Below are 27,418 nucleotides of genomic sequence, written 5' to 3' on the forward strand. Positions count from 1 at the left end.
TTCGCTATTCAAGTTTATCTTATTACTTGACCAAACCACAAATTCAGAACACAACACTAAAGCTAATTGAACACCCTGTCCAAAGGTAAATAACACACAACAATAACCTACATACAACAGCACCATACAACAGCCTGCTGCTCAGCTTAGACAGCATGCAGTGTGGGGCAGTGGTTGCTGCTGCAGAGATGAGACTAGTCTACATATAACTGCAACAACATTGTAGACAAGTATACAGGACACAGGCTATCTGTGGATTAAGGTCCATTTCAGAAAATCAAATATTCCTGGTGAATCACGGCCAATCACATCTGTCAGTGGGATGGCGGTGGTATGTACAGGTCTAGGACACTCCATCCCCATAACTTGGTTCAGCCCCTGTCCCAGTTCCTATCCCATCCCCTGGTCCTTTCCCTGGTTCGGCTCCTGTTCCCCAGGGGAGCCACAGATGACAGCCCTGCAGCGAAGAAACTCTTCCTCCAGCCGACGAATGGAGTCCCCCAGATCAGGACTGGTTCGCTGCACCACCATGTCATAGGCCATCCACGTCAGCTGTACTGGGAAACCACAGGGGAGATGAGGGATGGGGCAGTTGGTGTCAGTATTGGGTCATACAGAGTATGATTTAAAACACAAGGCAGAATTTATATAATGGATGTGTGTAATTCCCTTTTCTAAATGTAATAAAAAAAGGGTTGGTAGTAAATTGAATGGTGGTGGAGAGTTATCTCAGAATAACAATAGGTACATCATACAGATGCTTAATAAAGCTAGTTACCATACCTGATATATTTTCCACGTCTTCAATCATTCTCTCTAAATCCTTGTTCATCTCCATCATCTCTTCGCCCCAGTCCTCTTGATGGTCGCAGGATGAAGGAGAAGCGGCCATCTACAAACCCCATATATTCTCATTAAAATTCGAAACACTTAACAACTTTACTGTAATTGTTGCAAACAAAAGCAACCACACTGTAAATGATTCATGAACGTCCCAAAATGATTGGGATAAATGCGTATACGGTAAATAAGTATAAGGTATGGTCATGATAAACTAGTTTATACGTTTTCAAAACCGTTTTATTTTGGCGACATTTGATTGACAGGTTCATGTCGTTAGCTAGCTAAATTAACTAGCTAACGTTAGCTAGCTGACTGCAAACCGTTGCTAAAATGTATCCAAACAAATTAAGCAGTCTGTGAGCTTGTATCAAGTTTGGTTTAAATAACACAATTTCGAGTACCTTAATAAAATAAGCATCTTCTTAGTTATGAATATTTAAAGAAAAAATACTTACAATGCTCTAGCTAGGAGTCTCTTCCTTTTGTCTTGGTTGTTTGTTAGCAAAGGTTGCGCGCGCACTGAGGAACAAATTTGCGGATCGTCATGCCAATAAATAAATTATTACTTCGAACAATTTACATAGTAAAAACATATTTTACTGGAAAAACTGCAGATATGAAAACTTTGGTAACAGATCTGCTATAAAATCTCCCTCGAATTTTATTCTGTGGAAATTGTTAAAAGTAGTCCTTGTGCATAGTTATGTGGTTTGTTAAACTTTCAAATCAATGGTTTTTGTTTGGTATACAATTTAAAGTGATAAATGAGTCTCAGCATAATTCTGTTACCATGGAATTTCCCAGAGACAAATCGAACCCAGCCTGTCATGTGCTGGAGCCAATGGCCATTAATTGATAAGCATTTGAAAGTGGATCGCAAAACAAAAATTCCTCATATTCAATAATATATGGGTTGTTCCACCTCAAAAAGCACAAAAAAGAGGATTTCGACCCCGGCAATCTCAGATTGTTCAGAAATAATTTCTGTAGTTAGTAACAGATACGATTAGCATTCCTGAAACATGATTTTGTTTAAATATAATTTGATCTCTGAGAAATTAAGCTAATTGATTGCACTCAAATTTACCATTTTAATTTATAGGATTCAGATAATATTCAATGAGAAATTAAGATATAGTATATATACGTCTGATTTGGACCAAACATCTTCCTACCAATGAGAAAGACACGAAGGAATCCCCCAAAATATAAAAAGCCACCCATGGACCCTCACACCAATCCCACCCCAGCAACCAGTATTCAGAATCGGTTGGCTCTCTATGTTTGACAAGTAGTATGAAGCTGTGGCTTGTAGTATTGCTTCTCCATACTATGTAATGTATGCCCCTGTAAATCTGGAGATGTATTTTTTTCCCCTGTTCAGAGAAATTAGTAATTGAAGTTGAATGCATTATTTACCATAAAGTAGGGTGAAAATACAAGGTTTTGACCACTAGATGACACTGATCCTTTGCAACTTAGGGTATAAAACCGATAGATTTGTCTCATTGTGAAAATAAACTACATGACCAAAAGTAAGTGGACGCCTGCTCGTCGAACACCTCATTCCAAAATCATGGGCATGAATATGGAGTTGGTACCCCCTTTGCTGCTATAACAGCTTCTACTCTTCTGGGAAGGCTTTCCACTAGATCAGGATTCCCCAACTGGTGGCCCGCAGGCTAAATTGTTTAATTAAATTTTTCTACATTTTCATTGTTGGACATTAATTAAAAGACTGTAAAAACTCCAGGAAATGAGCTCCAAATGATTTTAATTTAAGAAATCTGTTGCCACGTATTCCCACACATAAAAGAGAGACAAGTGATTGTATACAAATGTAAATAAGGTTTGAAATGATTATGTTTTAGTCAAACATATCTGTTTGAGCTTCTTGCAGTCAATATGCAGTCTACAAACTATTTGTAATTTTAAACTGGGTGGTTCGAGCCCTGAATGCTGATTGGCTGACAGCCGTGGTATATCAGTCCGTATACCACGGGTATGCCAAAACATTTATTTTTACTGCTCTAATTAGGTTGGTAACCAGTTTATAATAGCAACAAGGTACCTTGGGGGTTTGTGGTATATGGCCAGTATACCACGGATAAGGGCTTTGACGGTCCCACGTTGAAAGTCACTGAACTCTTAACTAAGGCCGGCCATTCTACTGCCAGTGTTTGTCTATGGAGATTGCATGACTGTGTGCTCGATTTTATACACCTGTCAGCAACGGGTGAGGCTGAAATAGCTGAATCCACTAATTTGAAGGGATGTCCACATACTTTCTTATATACAGTGCATTCGGAATGTATTGAGACCCCTTCCCTTTTACCACATTTTGTTACGTTACAGCTTTATTCTAATAATAACAAAGCGAAAACAGGTTTCTAGAAATTAGCTCAAATTTATTTACAAAAATACAGAAATACCTTATTTACGTAAGTATTGAGACCCTTTGCTGTGAGACTTGAAATTGTGCTCAGGTGCATCCTGTTTCCATTGATCATCCTTAAAATGTTTCAACAACTTGATTGATGTCCACCTGTGGTAAATTAAATTGATTGGACATGATTTGGAAAGGCACACACCTGTCTATATAAGGTCCCACAGTTGACAGTGCATGTCAGAGCAATCGGGGGAGAAGGGCCTTGGTCAGGGAGGTGACGAAGAACCTGATGGTCACAATGACAGAGCTCCAGAGTTCCTCTGTGGAGATGGGAGAACCTTCCAGAAGGAAAACCATCTCTGCAGCAGACGAAAGCCACTCCTCAGGAGAAGGCACATGACAGCCCGCTTGGAGTTTGCCAAAAGGCACCTAAAAGACTCTCAGACCATGAGAAACAAGATTCTCTGGTCTAATAAAACCAAGATTGAACTATTTGGCGTGAATGCCAAGCGTCACGTCTGGAGAAAACCTGGCACCATCCCTACGGTGAAGCATGGTGGTGGAAGCATCATGCTGTGGGAATGTTTATCAGCGGCAAGAACTGGGAGACTAGTCAGGATCGAGGGAAAGATGAACGGAGCAAAGTACAGAGAGATCCTTGATGAAAGCGCTCAGGACCTCAGACTGGGGTGAAGGTTCACCTTCCAACAGGACAACGAGCCTAAGCACACAGCCATGACAACGCAGGAGTGGCTCGGAATGTCCCTGAGTGGTCCAGCCAGAGCCCAGACTTGAACCCTATCAAACATCTCTGGAGAGACGTGAAAATTGCTGTGCAGCGACGCTCCCCATCCAACCTGACAGAGAGGATCTGCAGAGAAGAATAGGAGAAACTCCCCAAATACAGATGTGCCAAGCTTGTAATGTTATACCCAAGAAGACTCGAGGCTGTAATCGCTGCCAAAGGTGCTTCAACACAGTACTGAGTAAAGGATCTGAATACTTTTTTTTACCCCTTTTAAACCCAATTTCGTAATATGCAATTGGTTGTTATAGTCTTGTCCCATCGCTGCAACTCCCGTACAGACTCGGAAGAGGCGAAGGTCGAGAGCCATGCGTCCTCCGACACACGATCCCGCCAAGCCGCATTGCTTCTTGACACACAGCTCGCTAAACCCGGAAACCAGCCACACCAATGCGTCGACCGAAGTCAGCGTGCATGCCCCCGGCCCGCCACAAGTAGTCGCTAAAGTGCGATTGGACAAGGACATGCCGGCCAAATCCTCCCCTAACCCGGACGATGCTGGGACAATTGTGCACCGCCTCATGGGTCTCCCGGTCACGGCCGGCTGCGACACAGACCTGGGATGGAACCCGGGTCTGTTGTAGTGTCTTAGACCGCTGCACCACTTGGGAGGCCCCTGTTTTACTTTGAATAAATGACAAACATTTATAAAAAAATGTTTTTGCTTTGTCATTATGGGGTATCGTGTGTAAATTGATGAAGAAAAAAACGAATTGAATCAATTTTAGAATAAGGCTGTAATGTAACAACATTTGGAAAAAGTGAAGGGAACTGAATACTTTCCGAATGCTCTGTAAATGTTAGTTACATGCGAGATGCTTTGTGGACTTCACCGGAAAGAGGTTGCTCTCCGGTTTTGTGATGAAACAAAGGTGTGGTTGTATTTATTCTGCCACAGTGTCATCTTATTGTCTTGGTCTATATATCACAGTCGCAAGGCATATGAACTAACCGGTTATAGAGCAAACAATGTAATTATCACAACAAATAGGTTGTAAAATGGCTTTTTTTCTGTCTTCCCTAGTGATTGTACCCGCTACTGATTGTGTGGTCATCCTCACAGTTCATGCCAGTCCTCCATGAAAGGAATTCAGTTTGTCCATCTCTTAGCAACCTAATTCTTCAAACCAACTCTGCTTGAATAGTCCAACAAGTGGCCACTCTCTGATGCAATCCCTATGGTGCAATTCTCATAAAGACTTTTCCTACAAGCCCAAACCTTTGATGGAAAAATGGGCTAGGGACTAAAATATTGTGACAACCCTAATAGAACCCAACACCCTTACCATGCACAAAACACTATACAGTGTGTGTTTGGGAATTTTACCATTGAAGACCCTTAGACGCCATAACATTGAAACCATTAGACGTACTGTAGATTAAAGCTGCCGGCATACTAGGTTCTGTTTGCTCCTAGCAGAACTCGGCTAGGCAAAGCAAATGTCTGTGCCTCGCATACTCCTTTAAAAGACCTTCGCTTGAAAAATGAGAAAAAAAACAGCAACATTACTGTTTGTTCCTATTGAGATGCAACAACAAAGCCAGTATACAGTACACTGCCTCATAATCAAGAAATCTTTTAGTCACGTAATTTTACATCTAACTAAGATGTTTGGTGCAGTATTTCTCAAGTGAAAAACTGTGCATGAAAACTAGTCGTCTCTCATTGAATGACAGCAAACACTTAGGGTAGTACACTTCAGGTACCGAACTTCGACTTGCCCCAGGAAAAAAAATGTATGTACACGAACAGCGGGAAAAGCCCCGTGGAACACCAAAACTAACAAAAGCGTCATAATATTTGCTCAAACTGTTTTGACTGGGAAGAATGTGTGGTTAACTTCTTCACCGAGAATAATCTAACAGTACCTAATCCAGACTTTTTTGAGGGGACTAACCACACACAAAGAGGGGGGGGGGACAAATTGAATTGCTTTCATGGAGGACTAGCTTGAATTGTGAGGACGATTTGATGTTCTACCCAAAGTTGCAAAGGAAATGTTGTGATGTATTTAATAAACACATAAAACTAGGGCCGGTTTCCCAAAAGCATAATTTTAAGGCTAAATGCATTGTTGAACCATATGATCCCATTGTTCTAAGATTAATTTAGCCTTAACCTTAAGATGCTTTAAGGAAACCAGGCCCAGCAAAATGGATAAAAGTGTGGTGATATTTTATTTTTTATTTTTTTTATTTCACCTTTATTTAACCAGGTAGGCCAGTTGAGAACAAGTTCTCATTTACAACTGCGACCTGGCCAAGATAAAGCAAAGCAGTGCGACACAAACAACACAGAGTTACACATGGGATAAACAAACGTACAGTCAATAACACAATATATAGCAGGATATAGCAGGAACAGCGGCATCTACTGGTCAACAACTGGTAATATCACACTACTTTATGGTAAATAAAGCAAGTGACTTCAATTAGTTATTGAAAAACACATTACCAGATTCACAGGGAATACATTACATAGTATGGAGAAGAAATACTCCAAGCCGCAGCTTCATACTCTTTGTCAAACATAAAGAACTGATACTGTATACTGTTTGTTGGGGTTGGATTGGCATGGGGTGTCGGGGTCCGTGGGTTGCTTTAGACTGCTTTGGGGGGATTCGTCATACTCATTTGTAGGAAGAAGTTTGTTCCAAATTGGACGTTGGTACTATATTTATTTAATATTATCTGAATCCTATACATTTTAAATAGCCAATTTCGGTGCAATCAAATTTCTTGGAGATTTAATAACATTTCAACCAAATAATGTTTCAGGAATGCCAATCTTGCCTTTTTAACTACAGAAACAATTTCAGAACAATCTGATGGTGGGTGTCATGGCTTGCTGAAATGACATGGAACACCTCATACAGAGCATTCGGAAAGTATTCACGCCGTTTGACTTTTTCCACATTTTGTTACGTTACAGCCTTATTCTAAAATGGAGTAAATTGTATTTGTTCCACATCAATCTACACACAATACCCCATAATGAAAGCAAAAACAGGTTTTTTGATATTTTTTAAGAAAAAAAACTAACAAAAATATTACATTTACATAAGTGTTCAGACCCTTTACTCAGTACTGTGTTGAAGCACCTTTGGCAGTGATTACAGTCTCGAGTCTTCTTGGGTATAAAGTTACAAGCTTGGCACACCTGTATTTGGAGGATTATCCCATTCTTCTCTGCAGATCCTCTCAAGCTCTGTCAGGTTGGACGGTGAGTGTCGCTGCACAGCTATTTTCAGGTCTCTCCAGAGATGTTCGATCGAGTTCAAGCCCGGGCTCTGGCTGGGCCACTCAAGGACATTCAGAGACTTGTCCCGAAGCAACTCCTGCGTTGTCTTGGCCATGTGCTTAGGGTCGTTGTCCTGTTGGAAGGTGAACTTTCACCTCAGTCTGAGGTCCTGAGCGCTCTGGAGCAGGTTTTCATCAAGGATTTCTCTGTACTTTGCTTGGTTCATCTTTCCCTCAATCCTGACTAGTCTCCCAGTCCCTGCCGCTGAAAAACATCCCCAAAGCATGATGCTGCCACCACCATGCTTCACTGTAGGGATGGTGCCAGGTTTCCTCCAGACGTGACGCTTGGCATTCAGGCCAAAGAGTTCAATCTTGGTTTCATCAGACCAGAGAATCTTGTTTCTCATGGTCTGAGAGTCTTTAGGTGCCATTCTACCATAAAGGCCTGATTGGTGGAGTGCTGCAGAGATGGTTGTCCTTCTGAAAGGTTCTCCCATCTCCAAGGACGAACTCTGGAGTTCTGTCAGAGTGACCATTGGGTTCTTGGTCACCTCCCTGACCTAGGCCCTTCTCCCCTGATTGCTCAGTTTGGCCGGGCGGCCAGCTCTTGGAAGAGTCTTGGTGGTTCCAAACTTCTTCCATTTAAGAATGATGGAGGCCACTGTGTTTTTGGGTACCTTCAATGCCGCACACATTTTTTTGGTACCCTTCCCCAGATCTGTGCCTCGACACGATCAAATCTCGGCGCCCTACAGACAATTCCTTCAACCTCATGGCTTGGTTTTTTGCTGTGACATACACTGTCAACTGTGGAACCTTATATAGACAGGTGTTTGCCTTTCCAAATCATGTCCAATCAATTGAATTTACCACAGGTGGAAGTTGTAGAAACATCTCAAGGATGATCAATGTAAATAGGATGCACCTGAGCTCAATTTCGAGTCTCATAGCAAAGGGTCTGAATACTTATGTAAATAAGGTATTTCTGTTTTTTATTTTTTATACATTTGAAAAAAAATCTAAAAAACTGTTTTTGCTTTGTCATTATGGGGTATTGTGTGTAGATTGATTAGGAAAATGTTTTATTTTAGAATAAGGCTGTAATGTAACAAAATGTGGAAAAAGGGAAGTGGTCTGAATACTTTTTGAATGCACTGTATATGAAATTGGCCAATGTTTTAATGTCTGTAAAACAATTATTCCATTAAAATGTGAGATATTTTGGCATTGCGGCTATTATTTTCAATGTGATCATTTTATCCAGAGACCCTGGAGACCCTGGGGGTCCTATACGCACATTTGTTGTGTGAATCGCTGGACTAAAGGAAGTTGTTTGTATGGCTGAATGGTGCAGCATTCTGTGGTCTGTTTCAATACCCAGGACATAAGCCTGTAAGGTCAAGGTTCAATGTCCACTAGACTATAACACACAGCCCTGCTTTTGTTTGTCCAAACCAAACTCACCTCTATTTTAAAAAGGCAGATAAAAAAAACTACTTCTGTGCGTACTAGGGGCGTATTGTGGCGTTTCCGTTCCTACACTATTAGTTTTAGACCACATCAACACTTCCTACTTCGGCACTCTCTTTGTCTATAGAAGTTGTTATTCTATTCTGCGAAGGCTTTTCTGAACTTTGAAACCATACGTCTAAAACACCGGGGAAAAAGCAGGTGCACCACCTTGCAACTTCCCGGGGGATTAGCCGTGTGGTTACGGTTAGGGTTATTTTAAAAAAAATTATACAAATTGTCGAAATGGGCGTGGTTTATGACTATGTGGTAGAAGCTAGTGACGGCCTCCCCCTTCGGGCTGAACAGATGCCGCGTGTATGTACTAGTCGGAACTAGGAAACTCTGACATTTCCGACTTGCTATGTGGTTGAACAGGACCCTGGTAAAAGTAGGCTAGAAAGTCGTACATTTCAGAGTTTCCAAGTTCCGACTAGAGCGTGAACGCGGCAAGACAGACCTGCGCGTGTGGCCTGTCGCTACTCACTACGTAGGCACAGAGTTTAAACTCTACTGTCTTTGACGTATGTGTCGTTTGCCTGCAACTGGCTTTCACTGTAAAAACATGGCGAGGCTTAGCGAGCATGGGATTCGTCTCAGTTCCGTATGTATTTTTAAAATAAGTTATTTATTGTACAAAAACGGGTTATGAGCTATTGCATTTGTATTCGTTCATATAGTCTATATTGGTTGTTGACGTTTGTTTTTATTATAAAGAAAATTACTAAATATCGAAGTTGTTGGTTTTTTGCAGATGAGTCCGTCCTTCCTGAATAGTAATTCAACAAGTCATACGTGGCCTTTCAGCGCAGTTGCAGAACTAATAGGTAACAGACAACTTTAATTTTGATACTTTCTGTGTTTTCATTTCCCCTTCTGCTGGAGGTAGGAACGTTGCAAATGTGTGTGCGTAAAAACTTACTGGTGACATGGCTTCCGCGTAAAGAAATACTATAGACGCCATGTCTGTGGTGCGCGCTCTTCATCGACAGTCTATCATCCACCTGTTATTTTCTCATCGCAATATGTGTCGCATATACTTAACTTTAGTTATAAAATGTAAGTATAATAAATGAAGTGCCATAACTTGGAGGAAAAAGTTCTGCCTACAGTAACTTTAATATGTCATGACGTCGCTTGCCAGGCATGCAGAATATATTTTTCTCGACGCAGTATCAACACAGTAACACCACTTGTAATGCGAGTAGAATGTTTTATATTCATGTTCGTTTTTATCTGTAGATGTGTTTCAACCAGTCAGCGCTGAGAAACCACTCTGTGCATGATCATTGGTTGGAATTGGCAAGTTGGTTGGTGCCGTGTGCATTGTCTGTTGGTTTGTAAACGCCTACGATTTGCATGCTTGGTATAACTCCAAGTGAGGTGTATACTGAAGACTTGCATTTGGTTAAAATAAGCAGTGCTTGACTTGGGCAGGAGCTCACGTAGCTGAGTACCAGCACCTCAAATTTGCTACTGCTTGAGCTCCTGTTCCTCTTAGAATATTAGCTCAACAGTATTGTGGAGCTCCTGCACCTGAATATAAACAGTACCGGCACCTACTTTAGTCAAGCACTGAAGATACATACTGGGCGTGTTTGGAGCAGATCACTTTTGTTAAGTCGTTGGTCACCACCTTCTAAAGTGTGTTGCGTTATGGGGATAAAAATTGTCCGCCTACATGATGATTGCATATACTTTACAAAAACCACGTCATCAATGGTCATGAAGTTTTGTCTGCCGTCGCCTGCAAATTTCCACAGTTGCTCTTCAACTTCATCCTGCAGCCATCACCTGAATTGTGGAAGGCAATTGTCAACTAATCATTAGGATGTTTTTGTTTGACCCACACAAACGTGACCAAAGAAGTAACTAAACAAGAACTAACTTTGCTGCGATTCATGTATAGTTGAACATGATATTTGAGTCTCTCTTTCACCAATTGATAGTACAATGTACACACCTATATTTACAGTTTTTGAGTGTGTGATATGGGGATTGGTGACGTATTTATTTTGACATTACATATAACCTTTTAGAAACCATGGCAACACTGACATGTTGCACTGAGCCTTCCTGTTGCAAAACCACATCTGTGTCCGACTTTCGGCTGTCGCAGATGCACCTCCCCAACTTCACTTCTCAACTCAAACAAGCCCATTGTGTTGTGACTTTGATTAAAGGCCCAATGCAGCCGTTTTTATATCAATATGAAATCATTTCTGGGTAGCACTTAAGTACCTTACTGTAATAGATTTCCATTAAAATAGGCAAAAATAGTTTAAACTATTTCTCAAGCAAGAATTTTGTTAGGACTGTCGGAGTGGTCTGAGTGGAGAGGGAAAACTGAAAACTAGTTGTTATTGGCAGAGAGGTTTGGAATGTTATTGGTCTATTAACCAATTTACCGCCTGGAATGTTTCAAGTTTTGTCACACACAAATACAGTGAAATGCATTTCTTACAAACTCAAAACCCAGCAATTCAATAACAATGTAATAATAGGAAAACAAACATGAGAAATAAGAAATATGAAGATCACAAGTAACTATATACAGGGTCAGTTCCAATACCATATTTACAATGTGCATGGATACTGGAGTGATGGAGGTAGATATGTCTAGGGGTAAGGTGACTATGTGACAAGTATCCTAGTGGTTAAGAGCATTGGGCCAGTAACAGAAAGGTTGCTGGTTTGAATCCCCGAGCCGACTATGTGAAAAATCTGTCTGTGCCCTTGAGCAATGCACTTAACCCTAATCGCTCCTGTAAGTCGCTAAACGTGACAAGGCAATAGGATATAAGATACAGTTGAAGAAGGAAGTTTACATACACCTTAGCCAAGTACATTTAAACTCAGTTTTTCACAATTCTTGAAAGGGAATTTTTACTAGGATTCAATGTCTTAGGTCAGTTAGGATCACCACTTTATTTTAAGAAAGTGAAATGTCAGAATAATAGAATAATTATTTATTTCAGCTTTTATTTATTTCATCACATTCCCAGTGGGTCAGAAGTTTACATACACTCAATTAGTATTTGGTAGCATTGCCTTTAAATTGTTTAACTTGGATCAAACGTTTCGGGTAGCCTTCCACAAGCATCCCATAATAAGTTGGGTGCAATTTGGCCCATTCCTCCTGACAGAGCTGGTGTAACTGAGTCAGGTTTGTAGGCCTCCTTGCTCGCTTACGCTTTTTCAGTTCTGCCCACAAGGTCAGGGTTTTGTTATTGCCACTCCAATACCTTGACTTTGTTGTCCTTAAGCCATTTTGCCACATCTTTGGAGTATGCTTGGGGTCATTGTCCATTTGAAAGACCCATTTGCGACCAAGCTTTAACTTCCTGACTGATGTCTTGATGTTGCTTCAATATATCCACATAATTTTCCAACCTCATGATGCCATCTATTTTGTAAAGTGCACCAGTCCCTCCTGCAGCAAAGCACCCCCACAACATGATGCTGCCACCCCCGTGCTTCACAGTTGGGTTGGTGTTCTTCGGCTTGCAAGCCTCCCCTTTTTCCTCCAAACATAACGATGGTCATTATGGCCAAACAGTTATATTTTAGTTTAATCAGACCAGAGGAATTTTCTCCAAAAAGTATGATCTTTGTCCCCATGTGCAGTTGCAAACCGTAGTCTGTCTTTTTATGGCGGTTTTGGAGCAGTGGCTTCTTCCTTGCTGAGAGGGCTTACAGATTATGTCGATATAAGACACGTTTTACAGTGGTAATAGATACTTTTGTACCTGTTTCCTCCAGCATCTTCACAAGGTCCTTTGCTGTTGTTGTGGGGTTGATTTGCACTTTTCACACTAAAGTATGTTCATCTCTAGGAGACAGAACGCTTCTCCTTCCTGAGCGGTATGACAGCTGCGCGGTCCCATGGTGTTTATACTTGTGTACTATTGTTTGTATAGATGAACGTGGTACCTTCAGGCGTTTGAAAATTACTCCCAAGGATGAATCAGACTTGTGGAGGTCTACAATTGTTTTTCTGAGGTCTTGGCTGATTTCTTTTGATTTTCCCATGATGTCAAGCAAAGAGGCACTGAGTTTGAAGGTAGGCCTTGAAATACATCCACAGGTACGCCTCCAATTGACTCAAATGATGTCAATTAGCCTATCAGAAGCTTCTAAAGCCATGACATCATTTTCTGGAATTTTCCAAGCTGTTTAAAGGCACAGTCAACTTAGTGTATGTAAACTTGTGACCCACTGGAATTGTGATACAATGAATTATAAGTGAAATAATATGTCTGTAAACAATTGTTGGAAAAATTACTTGTCATGCACAAAGTAGATGTCCTAATTGACTTGCCAAAACTATAGTTTGTTAACAAGACATTTGTGGAGTGGTTGAAAAACTAGTTTTAATGACTCCAACCTAAGTGTATGTAAACTTCCATCTTCAACTGTAAACAGAGTAGCAGCAGCTTGTATGTGTGTGCGTTTTGTGTAGAGTCAGTATAAATGTATGTGCAAATTATGAGTGTGTGTGTGATTGTGTAGGGCCCTGTGAGTGTGCAAAAAACAAAAGATCAATAAAGATGCAAGGTTAACTCAGTCTGTGTAGCTATTTATCAATCTTATTGCTTGGGGATAGAAGCTGTTGAAGAGCCTGTTGGTGCCAGACTTGATGCACCGGTACCTCTTGCCGTGCAGAAGCAGAGAGAATAGTCTATGGCTCGGATAGTTGGTGTCTTTAACGATTTCCCTGGGTTTCCTACCACACCGCCTGATATAGATGTCTTGGATGGCAGGGAGCTCAGCCCCAGTGATGTACTGGGCTATCCACACCACCACCCTCTGTAGCTCCATGTGATCAAAGGCAGTGCAATTGCCATACCAGGCAGTGATGCAGCCAGTCAAGATGTTCCCAATGGTACAGCTGTAGAACTTTTTGAGGATTTGAGGGCCCATGCCAAACTTTTTCAACCTCTTTAGGGGGAAGAGGCGCTGTCGCACCTTCTTCACGACTGCACGTGTGTTTGCATACTTTTAAGTCTTTAATGATTTGGACACCGAGGACTTTGAAGCTCTCGACATGCCGTTTCCTGTAGTCCACGATCAGCTCCTTGGTCTTACTGACGTTGAGGGAGAGGTTATTGTTCTGGCACCACACTGTCCTCCCTGTAGGCTGACTCATCATGTCGTCAGCAAAACTTGATGAGGTGTTGGAGTTGTGCGTGGCCACGCAGTCGTGGGTAACCGCAAATACAGGAAGGAACTAAGCACACACCCCTGTGGGGCCCCTGTGTTGAGGGTCAGCGTGGCGGAGGTGATGTTGCCTACCCTCACCACCTGGGGTCGGCCCGTCAAGAAGTTTGGAGGGGACAATGGTGTTGAACGCTGAGCTGTAGTCTATGAACAGCATTCTCAAATACTGTAGGTATTCCTCTTATCTAGGTGGACGAGGGCAGTGTGGAGAGCAATTGAGATTGCGTCATCTATGGATCTGTTGGAGCGGTATGCAAATTGTTGTGGGTCTAGGGTGTCTGGGATGGTGGAGTTAATGTGTGCCATAACCAGCCTCTCAAAGCACTTCATGATTACAGAACTGAGTGCTACAGGGAGGTAGTCATTGTGGCATGAAGCCTTAGAGTTCTTGGGGACAGGAATGATGGTGGTCATCTTAAAACATGTGGGGATTACAGACTGGAACCAGGAGAGGTTGAAAATGACCATGAATATGCCTGCCAGCTGTTCTGTGCATGCTCTGACAACGCGCCCTGGAATATTGTCGGGCCTTGTGGGTGTTGACCTGATTTAAAAACCTTTCTCATGTCGGCCTCCGAGAGCGAGATCGCCCAATCTTCTGGGTTGTTGACGGCCCTCATACGATGTTGTTGTCAAAGCGTGCATAAAATGCATTGAGTTCATCTGGTACAGAGGCAGCGTCGGGCAGATCACGGTTGGGTCTTCCTTTGTAATCCGTAATGGACTGTAGCCCCTGCCGCATGCTGTAATATGCTTCTAATATGATCACAGCTTATTCCTATATGTCACCATGGAAAGCCAAAACTCCTGCCCTTGCTGACAAGAAGGTCCTGTGTAAATTGTATTTTCAACCCGTAACTATCAGGAAATAACACTGATCAAATTTGTTAACACTTTTACAGTGTTAGTTTCATCAGCTGTTGCACAATATGATATAAAACACAGGAAAATGTCATTTGGACTACACAAGGCCTTTGCTATAATAGATAGCAGTTCACCTACTTCACACCTTCTGGTTAGGCTATAGCAGGATTTCCCAAACTGGGAAATAATTACAGTACACCCCTGCTTCAGGATAACTTGGTCAACTGATTTTAATAATTACAGTACACCCCTGTGAAGCACTGTGTGATGTTTACAACTTGTTCTACAACAGTTTTTCGTGTAGAAATGGCTTTATAGATGCATTTAATGATTGATTGACTGAATTTGTGCTGTGTAGATAATGCATCAGACCCGGGAGTGACAGCCAGGCAGATCTGGATAGATGTGGTGGAGGAGCAACAGCAGCTCTGTCTGGCCTTCACTGACAACGGCAGCGGCATGACCCCCAGCAAACTGCACAAAATGCTCAGGTGAGAAACACATACGTACAGTTGTCTATACACACACACACACACACACACACTGCTGTTTGATCGTCCATGATGCAGCCTCTACACACACTGCTATGTGAACTGTTATACTGTAGTTAACCATACATAAACGACATATGAGTTACTAACACATAGCGGTCCCTTTTCTTTCATTCACACCATTCTTTTCTCTCACTCACGCCCACTCTCCCTCTCTCTCACCTAAACACGTAAACACACACACAACGTAAACACACACACAATCGTTCTCTTTCTCCCCCTCATTCTATATCACACACACTTTTTCTCTTCACACCAATACAGACACACCTCTCCAACTAACGATGCAATCTCACCCCACCCCTTCTCTTTGTCTGTTCAGTTTTGGTTTCACAGAGAAAGGTTCTGGTAAGGGAAGCCACCAGGCCATCGGTGTCTATGGAAACGGCTTTAAGTCTGGCTCCATGCGTCTGGGTCGTGACGCTCTGATCTTCACTAAGAACGGAGGCTGTCTGACCGTCGGCATGCTGTCTCAGAGCTACCTACAGGCTGTAAAGGCACAGGCTGTCATCGTCCCCATAGTGCCCTTCAACCAACAGACCAATATCCTTACACAGAGAGAGGGGGAGAGGGGACCCAATGCAGTATCATTGATGCTTTGGAAATGTTTCCTAAATGTTTGTCATGCCAATAAAGCAATTGAAGTTGAGAGCGAGGATGAGAGACAGAGAGGAAGAGAGACAGACAGAGAGGAAGAGAGAGTACATGCATGTGTGTGAATTATAAGGAGTGAAAGAAAAAGTGTTTGTGTGTGTGTGTGTGTGTGTGTGTGTGTGTGTGTGTGTGTGTGTGTGTGTGTGTGTGTGTGTGTGTGTGTGTGTGTGTGTGTGTGTGTGTGTGTGTGTGTGTGTGTGTGTGTGTGTGTGTGTATCCTGCTTGCTCTCCTTAACTATGTCTTACAGATGCTGGTAGTGACTGAGGACTCTGAGGCCAGTCTGAATGCCATCCTGACCCACTCTCTGATCCACACCCAGCAGGAGCTGCTGCAGCACTTTGACGCCATCCTCTCCAAGAAGGGCACCAAGATCCTCATCTGGAACATACGCAGGTCAAGATGCACACACATATGTAACCAGTGTGAAATGGCTAGCTAGTTAACGGTGCACCCTAGTAGCGTTTCCATCTGTGACGTCACTTGCTGTGAGACCTTGAAGTAGTTGTTTCCCTTGCCGCTTTTGTGGTGCGATGGGTAATGATTCTTCGAGGGTGACTGCTGTCGATGTATTCAGAGAGTCCCTGCTTCAAGCCCAGGTTGGGGTGAGGAGAGGGATGGAAGCGAAACGGTTACACACACACATTTGTTAGTAATGAAACAGTATTGGGTATCATCTCCGAAAGCAGAAGGGATCAGTGGCCCATTAAAGATTAATTACAGATAAGTATTTGATAATTCTATGAAGAAGGAAGCTGACACGAGTAATGAGTTCTACAATATCACGTACAGGAACAAAGATGGTAAGCCGGAGCTGGATTTCGAGACCGATGAGTTTGACATCCGGATGCCAGAGATCCACTCAGAGGAGACCAAGACTAGAGGCAGGAAGAAGAGCTTTCCTGGACCGCAGAGGACTGACCACACCATCCCAGAGATGGACTACTCCCTGAGGGTGAGTGTTAACTAAGAAAAGATGAATTGATGAAGTGATGTGTTACAATGAGAATAAGTGATGAGAGACCGGTTAGGATGGTTAAGAGAAAGTTCACTGTCAACTTTTCAGTCACTTTGCAACTCTATTCACCAGAGGATTGTGACCTTGAATGCAGCATAGCCATACAGAGTGATAAAGGAAGGTGAGAACGTTTGATGATTTGAATAGGATTCTGAACAGGAAGTCCCCTCCTCAAAATTTTTTTTTTTTTTTTACCTTTTATTTAACTTGGCAAGTCAGTTAAGAACAAATTGCTATTTACAATGACGGCCTAATCCGGCCAAACCCTAACCCGAACGACTCTGGGCCAATTGTGCGTCGCCCTATGGGACTCCCAATCATGGCCGGTTGTGATACAGCCTGGAATCAAACCAGGGTCTGTAGTGACGCCTCGAGCACTGAGATGCAGTGCCTCTATCACTCTCACAGGCCTACCTCAGCATCTTGTACCTGAAGCCTCGGACTCAGATCATCCTGCGACAGAAGAAGGTTCAGACCAAGCTGGTTGCCAAGAGCCTGTCACAGATCGAGAATGACGTTTATAAACCCCAATTCAATGTATCCTTCTGTAGAACTAGAATCTGTTAGTTTGTTCAATTCTATCCAAAAACAATTATTGTGTTTATCAGTCCTCTGTAAGTAATATAACTTAATTAGCTTAAATATTGACGATGCAAAGTACTGTGGTCACTTGTACAGGCTTCAGTCTTGGCTTCAGTCTTGTCGTACGCCCATTAACCTTAACCGTTTCTATCAGAAAGACAGGGTTAAGGTCACCTTTGGGTTCAATCGTAAAAACAAAGACCACTATGGCATCATGATGTACCACAAGAACCGCCTCATCAAGTCCTATGAGAAGGTTGGCTACCAGATCAAGGTACAGATGAATTAAAGACTGTAATGTTGTTTTTATCTGTCAATAACAAACAAGATATATGAGATATTGCATGAGGGTTTGATTTAATAGTTATAGACAATACTGTGCTCCTATCTTCCCTCTCTCCCTCTAAATCTCCCTCTTTCTACATCTCACTCCGTCTATATTTACCGCACTTTCTCCCCACCTCTCCCTCTACTTTTCCTTGACCTATATTTCGCTCTTCTTTTTTCCCTCCCTCTCTGCTTCAGTCATCAGGTCAGAGGGTAGGGGTCGGGGTTATTGGGGTCATTGAGTGCAACTTCCTGAAGCCGGCTCACAACAAGCAAGACTTTGAATACACCAAAGAGTACAGGTAAAACACACACACTCATACACATAAATGAGTCAGTATTATCATGAATCAGATGAGCTGATTGTCAGATTGACATGCTATTTTAAGTTCTGGATGGGAACCTCCTCACTGTATTTGTGTGGTTTGAAACAGGCTGACCCTGTCTTCCCTGGGGCTGAAGCTCAACGACTACTGGAATGAGATGATGGAGAAAAGGGCGAGAGAACGAGAGTTCCTGGCAGCGGAGAAGAAGAACGAAGAGGAAGATTCAGATGAGGAGGAGGAAGGGGAGGAGTGAGTTTATATGTTTGTCTTTAGGTTGACGTGTGTTGGACATCACAGTGCAAGTACAGGGCTAACATGGATGGCTTGTGGTTAAGAAAGAGGAAATTAAAAGTGTGTGTTTTAACTCGTGTGCCTATAACAAAATGTGCCGCATGTGTTTGTACATGTGTGTAGGAGTCCAGTGTGGCTGCAGTGTGAGGACTGTCTGAAGTGGAGGCGTGTCCCAGAAGGCCACTACAGCTCTACCCCTGAACACTGGAACTGCAGCCAGAACCCCAACACCATGCTCAGGTACGACCTGTCTGTTGTCCTTCTAGAAGGTTCTCCCATCTCCACAGAGTAACTCTAGAGCTCTGTCAGTGACCATCGGATTCTTGGTCACCTCCCTGACCAAGGTCCTTCTCCCCTGTTTGCTCAGTTTGGCCGGGCGGTGAGCTCTAGGAAGTGTCTTGGTGGTTCCAAACTTCTTCCATTTAAGAATGATGGAGTCCACTGTGTTCTTGGGAACCTTCAATGCCGCAGACATTTTTTGGTACCCTTCCCCAGATCTGTCCTTCGACACAATCCTGTCTCGGGGCTCTACGGACAATTTATTCGACCTCATGGCTTGGTTTTTTGCTCTGACATGCACTGTCAACTGTGGGACCTTACATAGACGTGTATGCCTTTCCAAATCATGTCCAATCAATTGAATTTACCACAGGTGGACTCCAATCAAGTTATAAAAACATCTCAAGGATGAACAATGGAAACAGGATGCACCGGAGCTCAATTTCAACTCTCATAGCAAATGGTCTGAATACTTATGGAAATAAGGAATTCAATTTTTAAAAATTGCAAACATCTCTAAAAACCTGTTTTAAAAAGAGAAAATAATAATATGTATTTGTCACATGCGCCAAATACAACAGGTCATTATGAGGTATTGTCTGTAGATTGCTGAGGGATTACATTTTTTAAATCCATTTTAGAATAAGGCTGTAATGTAACAAAATGTGGAAAAAGTCAAGGGGTCTGAATACTTTCCAAATGCACTGAATGTTTCCCATGCCAAAAAACACACAATTTAATTGAATTGACACAGACGGAGACAGAGAAATGGAGTCAATGAGTGTGCATGCGTTCAAGTTTTCATGTGTGTTTGCATGTGAGGTGGTCTTTGTTCTCATCAACTGTACTTCGTTACCTGACCTGTGGTGTGTATTTCAGAACTTCCTCACCTGACCTGTGGTGTGTATTTCAGAACTTCCTCACCTGACCTGTGGTGTGTATTTCAGGAGCTGCTCTTTGCCAGAGGAAGCCGAGCAGAGTGAAGCAAAGTTAACTCCAAGCTACCCGAAGAAGACCTACAAGAAGTAAATATTCCACCACCTGCCCCTACTCTCTCCTTCACCCTACTCTCATGTCCACCCTACCCTACGCTCTCCTCTACCCTACCTATACTCTTTTCTCTACTCTTATTTTAATGTTTGGTTTGTTAAATGTGATACGCCGTGTGTAACGTCCATTTTTATAGTTCACTCCGCTACTTGAGTCATCCCTCTCAGCTCTCTCTCTCCATACCACTTTCCACACAGACCTAGTCCCGCCCCCTGTCACTCAAGGAGCGCATTTGTTGTTGCTTGACCACGAGACATTTTCGTTCAGTCTGCATGGTCAATGCAGCACATACAACGATGTTGTTTCCACTTTGATCTTAATATAAATCCACAAGCGTTCTATAATTACAATATTAGTTTTGTGTTTCTTACATCTGCAAACAGGTAGTTTGTATTTTCTTAACAAGTTAAGCTGAATTGTGTTAGCCACTAATGCTAATCTTCTAGTTAGCTGGCTAGCTAACTAGCTAATAAAAGTACTGAGTCAGAGCAAACGTAGCTAGCTAATACAGCCTGATACCAGTACTGGTGGAGGCTTAACTCAGCATGTTGTTTGTGTAACACTATCTTCTAAATCAAAGAGGAATAGGCGAAGCATGAATATGTTGGCTATATGAATAAAGATTTAATGTAGCCAAAGATTATAGGGTCCCCTAGGAAACACTGAACATCACTTTGGTTCCTACCCTGTCACAATAACTAGGTCCATGCCATTTTCATTCGTAGTCATGTCAAACTACACTGGACTCAAAGTGCCCACTATTTATATTCTAACTATAGAATTATAACAATCATTATATTTCCATGATTCCAAAAGTTCACCCAAGTGTTTTCATCTAAATTGCAATTGCAACATTTGGTTAAAAATAAGGCCTAGTATTTTTGCCCATATCGTGGCAGTGTAGAAATGATCTCAAATGAGTGCAGGAAATCATTTTAGGTTGAAATTGAATTGAACAGTATAAAACAATCAGAATGGAGAAAGACCCATTGAAATCATTTAGAATATATGTGTTGCCACCCTACTCATAAAGCAAATGTAGAACTTTTATTAATCAAAACATAAAATACCGTCAAATTTTGGCCATTATTGCCCAGCCCCACCCTACTCTCTTTTCCACCCTACTCGCTTTTCCACCCTACTCTCTCCTCCACCCTACTCTCTCCTCCACCCTACACCCTACTCTCTTTTCCACCCTACTCTTTCCTCCACCCTACTCTTTCCTCCACCCTACTCTTTCCTCCACCCTACTCTTTCCTCCACCCTACTCTCTCCTCCACCCTACTCTCTTTTCCACCCTACTCTCTCCTCCACCCTACTCTCCTCCACCCTACACCCTACTCTCTTTTCCACCCTACTCTCTTTTCCACCCTACTCTCTTTTCCACCCTACTCTCTCCTCCACCCTACTCTCTCCTCCACCCTACACCCTACTCTCTCCTCCACCCTACACCCTACTCTCTTTTCCACCCTACTCTCTCCTCTCTCCTCCACCCTACTCTCTCCTCCACCCTACACCCTACTCTCTCCTCCACCCTGCTCTCTCCTCCACCCTGCTCTCTCCTCCACCCTACTCTCTCCTCCACCCTACTCTCTCCTCCACCCTACTCTCTCCTCCACCCTACTCTCTCCTCCACCCTACTCTCTCCTCCACCCTACTCTCTCCTCCACCCTACTCTCTCCTCCACCCTACTCTCTCCTCCACCCTGCTCTCCTCCACCCTGCTCTCCTCCACCCTACTCTCTTTTCCACCCTACTCTCTCCTCCACCCTACTCTCTCCTCCACCCTACTCTCTTTTCCACCCTGCTCTCTTTTCCACCCTGCTCTCTTTTCCACCCTACTCTCCTCCACCCTATTCTCTCCTCCACCCTATTCTCACTCCATCCCTCAACTCCAGATGCACAGCCAGTTAACGTCTGCACTGGCACTTTGTTTGATGTCTGTGTGCATGGGTGTGCTCGTGTGTGTGGCTAGTGGCTACGCATGTGTGCATTCAATGCCATGTATTTGCACTCTGTGTGCATGTGTCAGTTTGTGGTTTGCCGTCTGAGTTTTACATTGTTATTCTCGGCATAAGTGTGAGAGATCCGGTGTGGTCAAAACCACAGTGTCAGAGCAGACCTGACTTCCTCCTTCAGTTGAATTTTTTCCTTATATTTATAACAGACAGACCTACTCTACTATGCTTATCTATACTGTACTCAGCCCTGTAGCTCGGTTGTTCCATTCACTTCTGTTTCCACTCTGTGTCTAAAAAGGGACCAAGGCCTGGTCAGAAAACGAGGCCGTCCGCGGAAGCACCATGTCCTCCCCCAAGGCCTGTCTGAACCGGTCCTCCTCCGCCCCCTACCCCCTGATACACCCCTCCCTCTATCTGAGCCGGTCCTCCTTCGCCCCCTACCCCCTGATGCCCCCCTTTCTCTGCTCACAGAGGAGACTGAGGACAGTGAGCTGAATAAGACAGTGGCTACACTGGTGGCCACTTTGGAGGATGAGGAGGACAACATGGCACAGTCCAAGTCTGGGTCAGACACATGCGCACCCACACGCGCATGCAAACGCACATACAGGTAACTGCCAAAATAAAGGAAACACCAACATAAAGTGTCTTAATAGAGTGTTGGGCACCACGAGCCAGAACACGTCAATGCACTATTGCATAGATTCTACGAGTATCTGGAACTCTATTGGAGGGATGTGACGTCATTCTTCCACAAGAAGTTCCATTATTTGGTGTTTGGTTGATGGTGGTGAAAAACGTCTCAGAATCTTTCATATGTGTTCCTTTGTGTTGAGATCTGGTGACTGAAAAACACAGACACACCCTTTAAACGGCCTATGCTCCTTTGAGACTCCTCTTTCAAAGTCACTGAGATCTCTTCTAGCCATGGTAGCCAACATAATGGGCAACTGGGCATTTTTATACATAACCCTAAGCATGATGGGATGTTAATTGCATAATTAACACAGGAAACATACATTTGTGGAAGCACCTGCTTTCAATATAATTTGTATCACTCATTTATTCAAGTGTCTCCTTTATTTTTTATGTCACCTGTACATATGCACACACACACACACACACACAAAACAAAACAAATATAGATAGATACAAACACACTCAGTCTCTCTTTCTCTCAGCAGAAACAAGCGTAAGTCAATATGGCCTCCCAGGGACATGGACAAGAGACCACAACCATGGGCGGAGCCACACCCGTTCGCTGATGAGGTCCAAGAGGTGCAACAACCTGGGAAAGACGTCAACAAACCACAGACACTGACTGGACTGACAGACAAGACCAAGGGGGAGAAGGCACTACTGGGGGCCACCAGAGTAGGCCCTTCCCAGCCCAGCTCCAGCCTTGCCTGGCCTCCCTCCCTCCCCTCAGCCCAGACGGTGGTGGTGTCCCCCCTGAGTCGTCCGGAGGGCCCCTGGCCCCGGGCTCTGACCCTTGAGGGGGCTGGGTCAGACAGGGGAGCCCTGGTCCAGAGACTGGCTGGACTGGAGAAGGAGGCTCAGAGGCTGAGGAGGATACTGGGGTCCACTGCACTCCCAGCGACGCCAGACAACGTGGTGATGACAGAGGCTCCCTCTGGGGATAAGGCAGCTGGTGGGATGGGGTTGGAGACACCGGTGGCCATGGTAACCAAACTGGACCAAATGGAGGTAAGTAGGTTTAACTGTGAATTTCCTAAAGGTCTGATTGTTTTACAAGATTAGGGAAATCAAAAGACGTACTCTCCCCGTTAGGATACATGAAGAACATTATAAAATGGTTATTTCCAAGCCTTCTTATTGGTTTAAACTTGTATTCTAGCTGTAAATTGTTCTGAATTTAAACTTTTATAGAGAACTCTATCCCATTCCCTCTCGTTTCTCTACAGTGTGAGAGCTCCGCGTCCCCCGGTGGCCCAGGGGTTCCAGGGCTGGTTGTGGATGGCGTCCAGCCCCAGAAAGAACAGCCTGAGCTGGGCAGACTGAGGAGGGAGAAGGCTGACCCCCAGAGCAGGCTGAGACAGACTGACAGCCCAGTGACCAGGGACCAGAGCTCCCGGTGTGTTTACCCACACAGAGACAGAAACACACACAGAAAGACAGAAATACACACACAATCCATCGGCTCTCTAGCTTTGCATTCTCTTTAACTTTCTACTCTCTGTATTCCCCAGCATTGTGCTGGAGAATCTCCACAAAATCCGAGGGAACGTGGTGGCTCTGCTGTCAGCCATCCTGCCCCACCTGGACCTGCAGGGCATCAGCATGGACACACCAGACGTAGACAGCATCCTGCAGCAGATCATAGACGCCAACTCACTGTCTCCACTCTAGAACCCACTCTCAGTGCTCTAGAACCCAATCTCTGACCGCTAGAAACTCACTCTCTGACCGCTAGAGAAACTCACTCTCTGACCGCTCCAGAAACTCACTCTCTGACCGCTCCAGAAACTCACTCTCTGACCGCTCCAGAAACTCACTCTCTGACCGCTCCAGAAACTCACTCTCTGACCGCTAGAGAAACTCACTCTCTGACCACTAGAGAAACTCACTCTCTGACCGCTCCAGAAACTCACTCTCTGACCGCTCCAGAAACTCACTCTCTGACCGCTCCAGAAACTCACTCTGACCGCTCCAGAAACTCACTCTGACCGCTCCAGAAACTCACTCTGACCGCTCCAGAAACTCACTCTGACCGCTAGAAACTCACACTCTGCACTCTAGAACTCACTCTCACCAGTCTACAGTCGTGGCCAAAAGTTTTGAGAATGACACAAATATTTATTTTCACAAAGTCTGCTGCCTCAGTTTGTATGATGGCAATTTGCATATACTCCAGAATGTTATGAAGATTGATCAGATGAATTGCAATTAATTGCAAAGTCCCTCTTTGACATGCAAATGAACTGAATCCCCCAAAAACATTTCCACTGCATTTCAGCCCTGCCACAAAAGGTCCAGCTGACATCATGTCAGTGATTCTCTCGTTAACACAGGTGTGAGTGTTGACGAGGACAAGGCTGGAGATCACTCTGTCATGCTGATTGAGTTCGAATAACAGACTGGAAGCTTCAAAAGGAGGGGGGTGCTTGGAATCATTGTTCTTCCTCTGCCAACCATGGTTACCTGCAAGGAAACACGTGCCGTCATCATTTCTTTGCACAAATAGGGCTTCACAGGCAAGGATATTGCTGCCAGTAAGATTGCATCTAAATCAACCATTTATCTGATCATCAAAAACTTCAAGGAGAACGGTTCAATTGTTGTGAAGAAGGCTTCAGGGCACCCAAGAAAGTCCAGCAAGCGTCAGGACCGTCTCCTAAAGTTGATTCAGCTGCGGGATCGGGGCACCACCAGTACAGAGCTTGTTCAGGAATGGCAGCAGGCAGGTGTGAGTGCATCTGCACGCACAGTGAGGCAAAGACTTTTGGAGGATGGCCTGGTGTCAAGAAGGGCAGCAAAGAAGCCACTTCTTTCCAGGAAAAACATCAGAGACAGACTGATTTTCTGCAAAAGGTACAGGGATCGGACTACTGAGGACTGGGGTAAAGTCATTTTCTCTGATGAATCCCCTTTCCGATTGTTTGGGGTATCCAGAAAAAAGCTTGTCCAGAGAAGACGAGGTGAGCGCTACCATCAGTCCTGTGTCATGCCAACAGTAAAGCATCCTGAGACCATTCATGTGTCGGGTTGCTTCTCAGCCAAGGGAGTGGGCTCACTCACAATTTTGCCTAAGAACACAGCCATGAATAAAGAATGGTACCAACACATCCTCCGAGAGCAACTTCTCCCAACCATCCAGGAACAGTTTGGTGCCGAACAATGCCTTTTCCAGCATGATGGAGCACCTTGCCATAAGGCAAAAGTGATAACTAAGTGGCTCGGGGAACAAAACATCGATATTTTGGGTCCATGGCCAGGAAACTCCCCAGACCTTAATCCCATTGAGAACTTGTGGTCAATCCTCAAGAGGTGGGTGGACAAACAAAAACCCACAAATTCTGACAAACTCCAAGCATTGATTATGCAAGAATGGACTGCCATCAGTCAGGATGTGGCCCAGAAGTTAATTGACAGCATGCCAAGGTAGATTGCAGAGGTCTTGAAAAAGAAGGGTCAACACTGCAAATATTGACTCTTTGCATCAAATTCATGTAATTGTCAATAAAAGCCTTTGACACTTATGAAATGCTTGTAATTATACTTCAGTATTCCATAGTAACATCTGACAAAAATATCTAAAGACACAGAGGCAGCAGACTTTGTGAATTAATATTTGTCATTCTCAAAACTTTTGGACACGACTGTACTGTAGGTAACATGTTTCTTTGCTCATACCAACCTGGAACCCCTGTCTCTAGTGCAATGTCCACAACACATTATCCACACACTGTTTTACATTGTAACGGATGACCCTCCAATAGCCCTACTGACTCTCCCATTGCATTATCACGACTGACTGTCACATTGTAAATACTTTATCTCCAATTGACTCTGCCACAGTTCAGATGTGTTATACTGTACTCACTGAGTGTGAGATGTTTTTGAAAAGTTGTAATACTGTACTCCGATCAGCTTGCTGTGCTGTAAGTTTTACCTTCACCATATGGGAAGGATCCATATTGGTAACCAGCCGTCTCTGCTTCAATTATCCTTGTGTCATTCAGAGACCATGGCTTGTGTGAGAGAAGCTGAGAAGCATATTACTGTTTGTTTTTCATCATTGCTATTGTTTTTAATATGTGAAATTGTTTTGTCATTTTAATATCTGAAAATGTGCCATGAGAAATTCAAAATACTGTAAGCCTGAACTTAACCAACCCTGTCGTTACAATGTTTTACCGTTTGTTTGCTTGTATATCTTTTTAAAGAAAATCAACCAGATATCAGAATTTTGTGCTTTTGTCTGACTTGAGTGGAACATGCAACATTTTTGTTCTAAACACCTTACCCCTCTTGTCTGAAGCAAGTTGTCAAGTGTGTTTGAATTCAACCAATGAAAAGTAGCTAACAAAAGTTCATCAAATTCTGCAGTAGACAATATTGACCACAGGGAGGCAGAGTGGCCATCATTTTTACTCTTTTACTGTGAGGAGCTCTGAAATAGACATGTTTAACTTCTCCATTTCCAACTCACCAGTGGCGATTTTAGAATGTAAATCTTGTTGGGGCAAAGTAAACAAAGTGGGATGCATGCCAGGAATGCCACTAAACAATACATTAATTGTACTATAACGGTGATAGATGAGGCCCACAAACTGTTAGGACATCTTTATGTAGGCCCTAACAGCAGAATCCCAACAGCAGTCCCAACACCTTACCACTGTCTTGTCTGGCAAACGAAGCAGTTCATTCAGCCTCATTTTATTTATTTTTTTATTTATCCGTTATTTTACCAGGTAAGTTGACTGAGAACACGTTCTCATTTGCAGCAACGACCTGGGGAATAAAATATGTTGTGTTGAAAACTTGT

General features: G+C 43.4%; 2 protein-coding genes across 4 annotated transcripts; one reads left to right on the forward strand and one right to left on the reverse strand.

Annotated features, from left to right (window-relative positions):
* Nucleotides 1–9,989, reverse strand: syce3 (synaptonemal complex central element protein 3). Of its 2 annotated transcripts, none has more exons than XM_071399289.1 (4): nt 9,712–9,989; nt 1,299–1,362; nt 784–892; nt 1–557 (listed from the first exon to the last, which is right to left on the reverse strand). In XM_071399289.1, exons 3-4 carry the CDS (start codon nt 890–892, stop codon nt 391–393), a joined length of 276 nt encoding a protein of 91 aa, XP_071255390.1. In that variant the 5' UTR covers nt 1,299–1,362; nt 9,712–9,989; the 3' UTR covers nt 1–390. The 2 variants fall into 2 exon arrangements, with proteins under 2 accessions (XP_071255390.1, XP_071255391.1); XM_071399290.1 differs by lacking the exon at nt 9,712–9,989 and adding an exon at nt 1,633–1,692.
* LOC139574570 (MORC family CW-type zinc finger protein 3-like) lies at nt 9,166–26,829 on the forward strand. 2 transcript variants are annotated; one of them, XM_071399288.1, is made up of 16 exons: nt 9,166–9,393; nt 9,544–9,616; nt 15,232–15,364; nt 15,747–15,967; nt 16,325–16,472; nt 16,869–17,031; nt 17,503–17,631; nt 17,831–17,950; nt 18,202–18,305; nt 18,438–18,578; nt 18,744–18,860; nt 19,847–19,924; nt 22,208–22,519; nt 23,094–23,616; nt 23,835–24,004; nt 24,120–26,829. In XM_071399288.1, the coding sequence occupies exons 1-16, from the start codon at nt 9,316–9,318 to the stop codon at nt 24,277–24,279; spliced, it is 2,670 nt and encodes an 889-aa protein (XP_071255389.1). In that variant the 5' UTR covers nt 9,166–9,315; the 3' UTR covers nt 24,280–26,829. The 2 variants fall into 2 exon arrangements, with proteins under 2 accessions (XP_071255389.1, XP_071255388.1); XM_071399287.1 differs by having other exon boundaries at nt 9,167–9,393; nt 23,091–23,616.
* The last annotated feature ends 589 nt before the right edge of the window (nt 26,830–27,418 follow it).

This window comes from Salvelinus alpinus, chromosome 4 (genome assembly GCF_045679555.1).
Source record: "Salvelinus alpinus chromosome 4, SLU_Salpinus.1, whole genome shotgun sequence".
NCBI lineage: Eukaryota > Metazoa > Chordata > Actinopteri > Salmoniformes > Salmonidae > Salvelinus > Salvelinus alpinus.

Excerpts from the sequence above, each read along its gene's own strand:
- syce3 (XM_071399289.1), bottom strand. The coding sequence starts at position 892 with ATGGCCGCTTCTCCTTCATCCTGCGACCATCAAGAGGACTGGGGCGAA. Across the intron at positions 558-783 it reads AGACGTGGAAAATATATCAG|TACAGCTGACGTGGATGGCC; the intron begins GTATGGTAACTA and ends GTGGTTTCCCAG.
- LOC139574570 (XM_071399287.1), top strand. The coding sequence starts at position 9,316 with ATGTGTCGTTTGCCTGCAACTGGCTTTCACTGTAAAAACATGGCGAGG. Across the intron at positions 9,394-9,543 it reads ATGGGATTCGTCTCAGTTCC|ATGAGTCCGTCCTTCCTGAA; the intron begins GTATGTATTTTT and ends GGTTTTTTGCAG. Across the intron at positions 17,951-18,201 it reads AGGTTGGCTACCAGATCAAG|TCATCAGGTCAGAGGGTAGG; the intron begins GTACAGATGAAT and ends TCTCTGCTTCAG.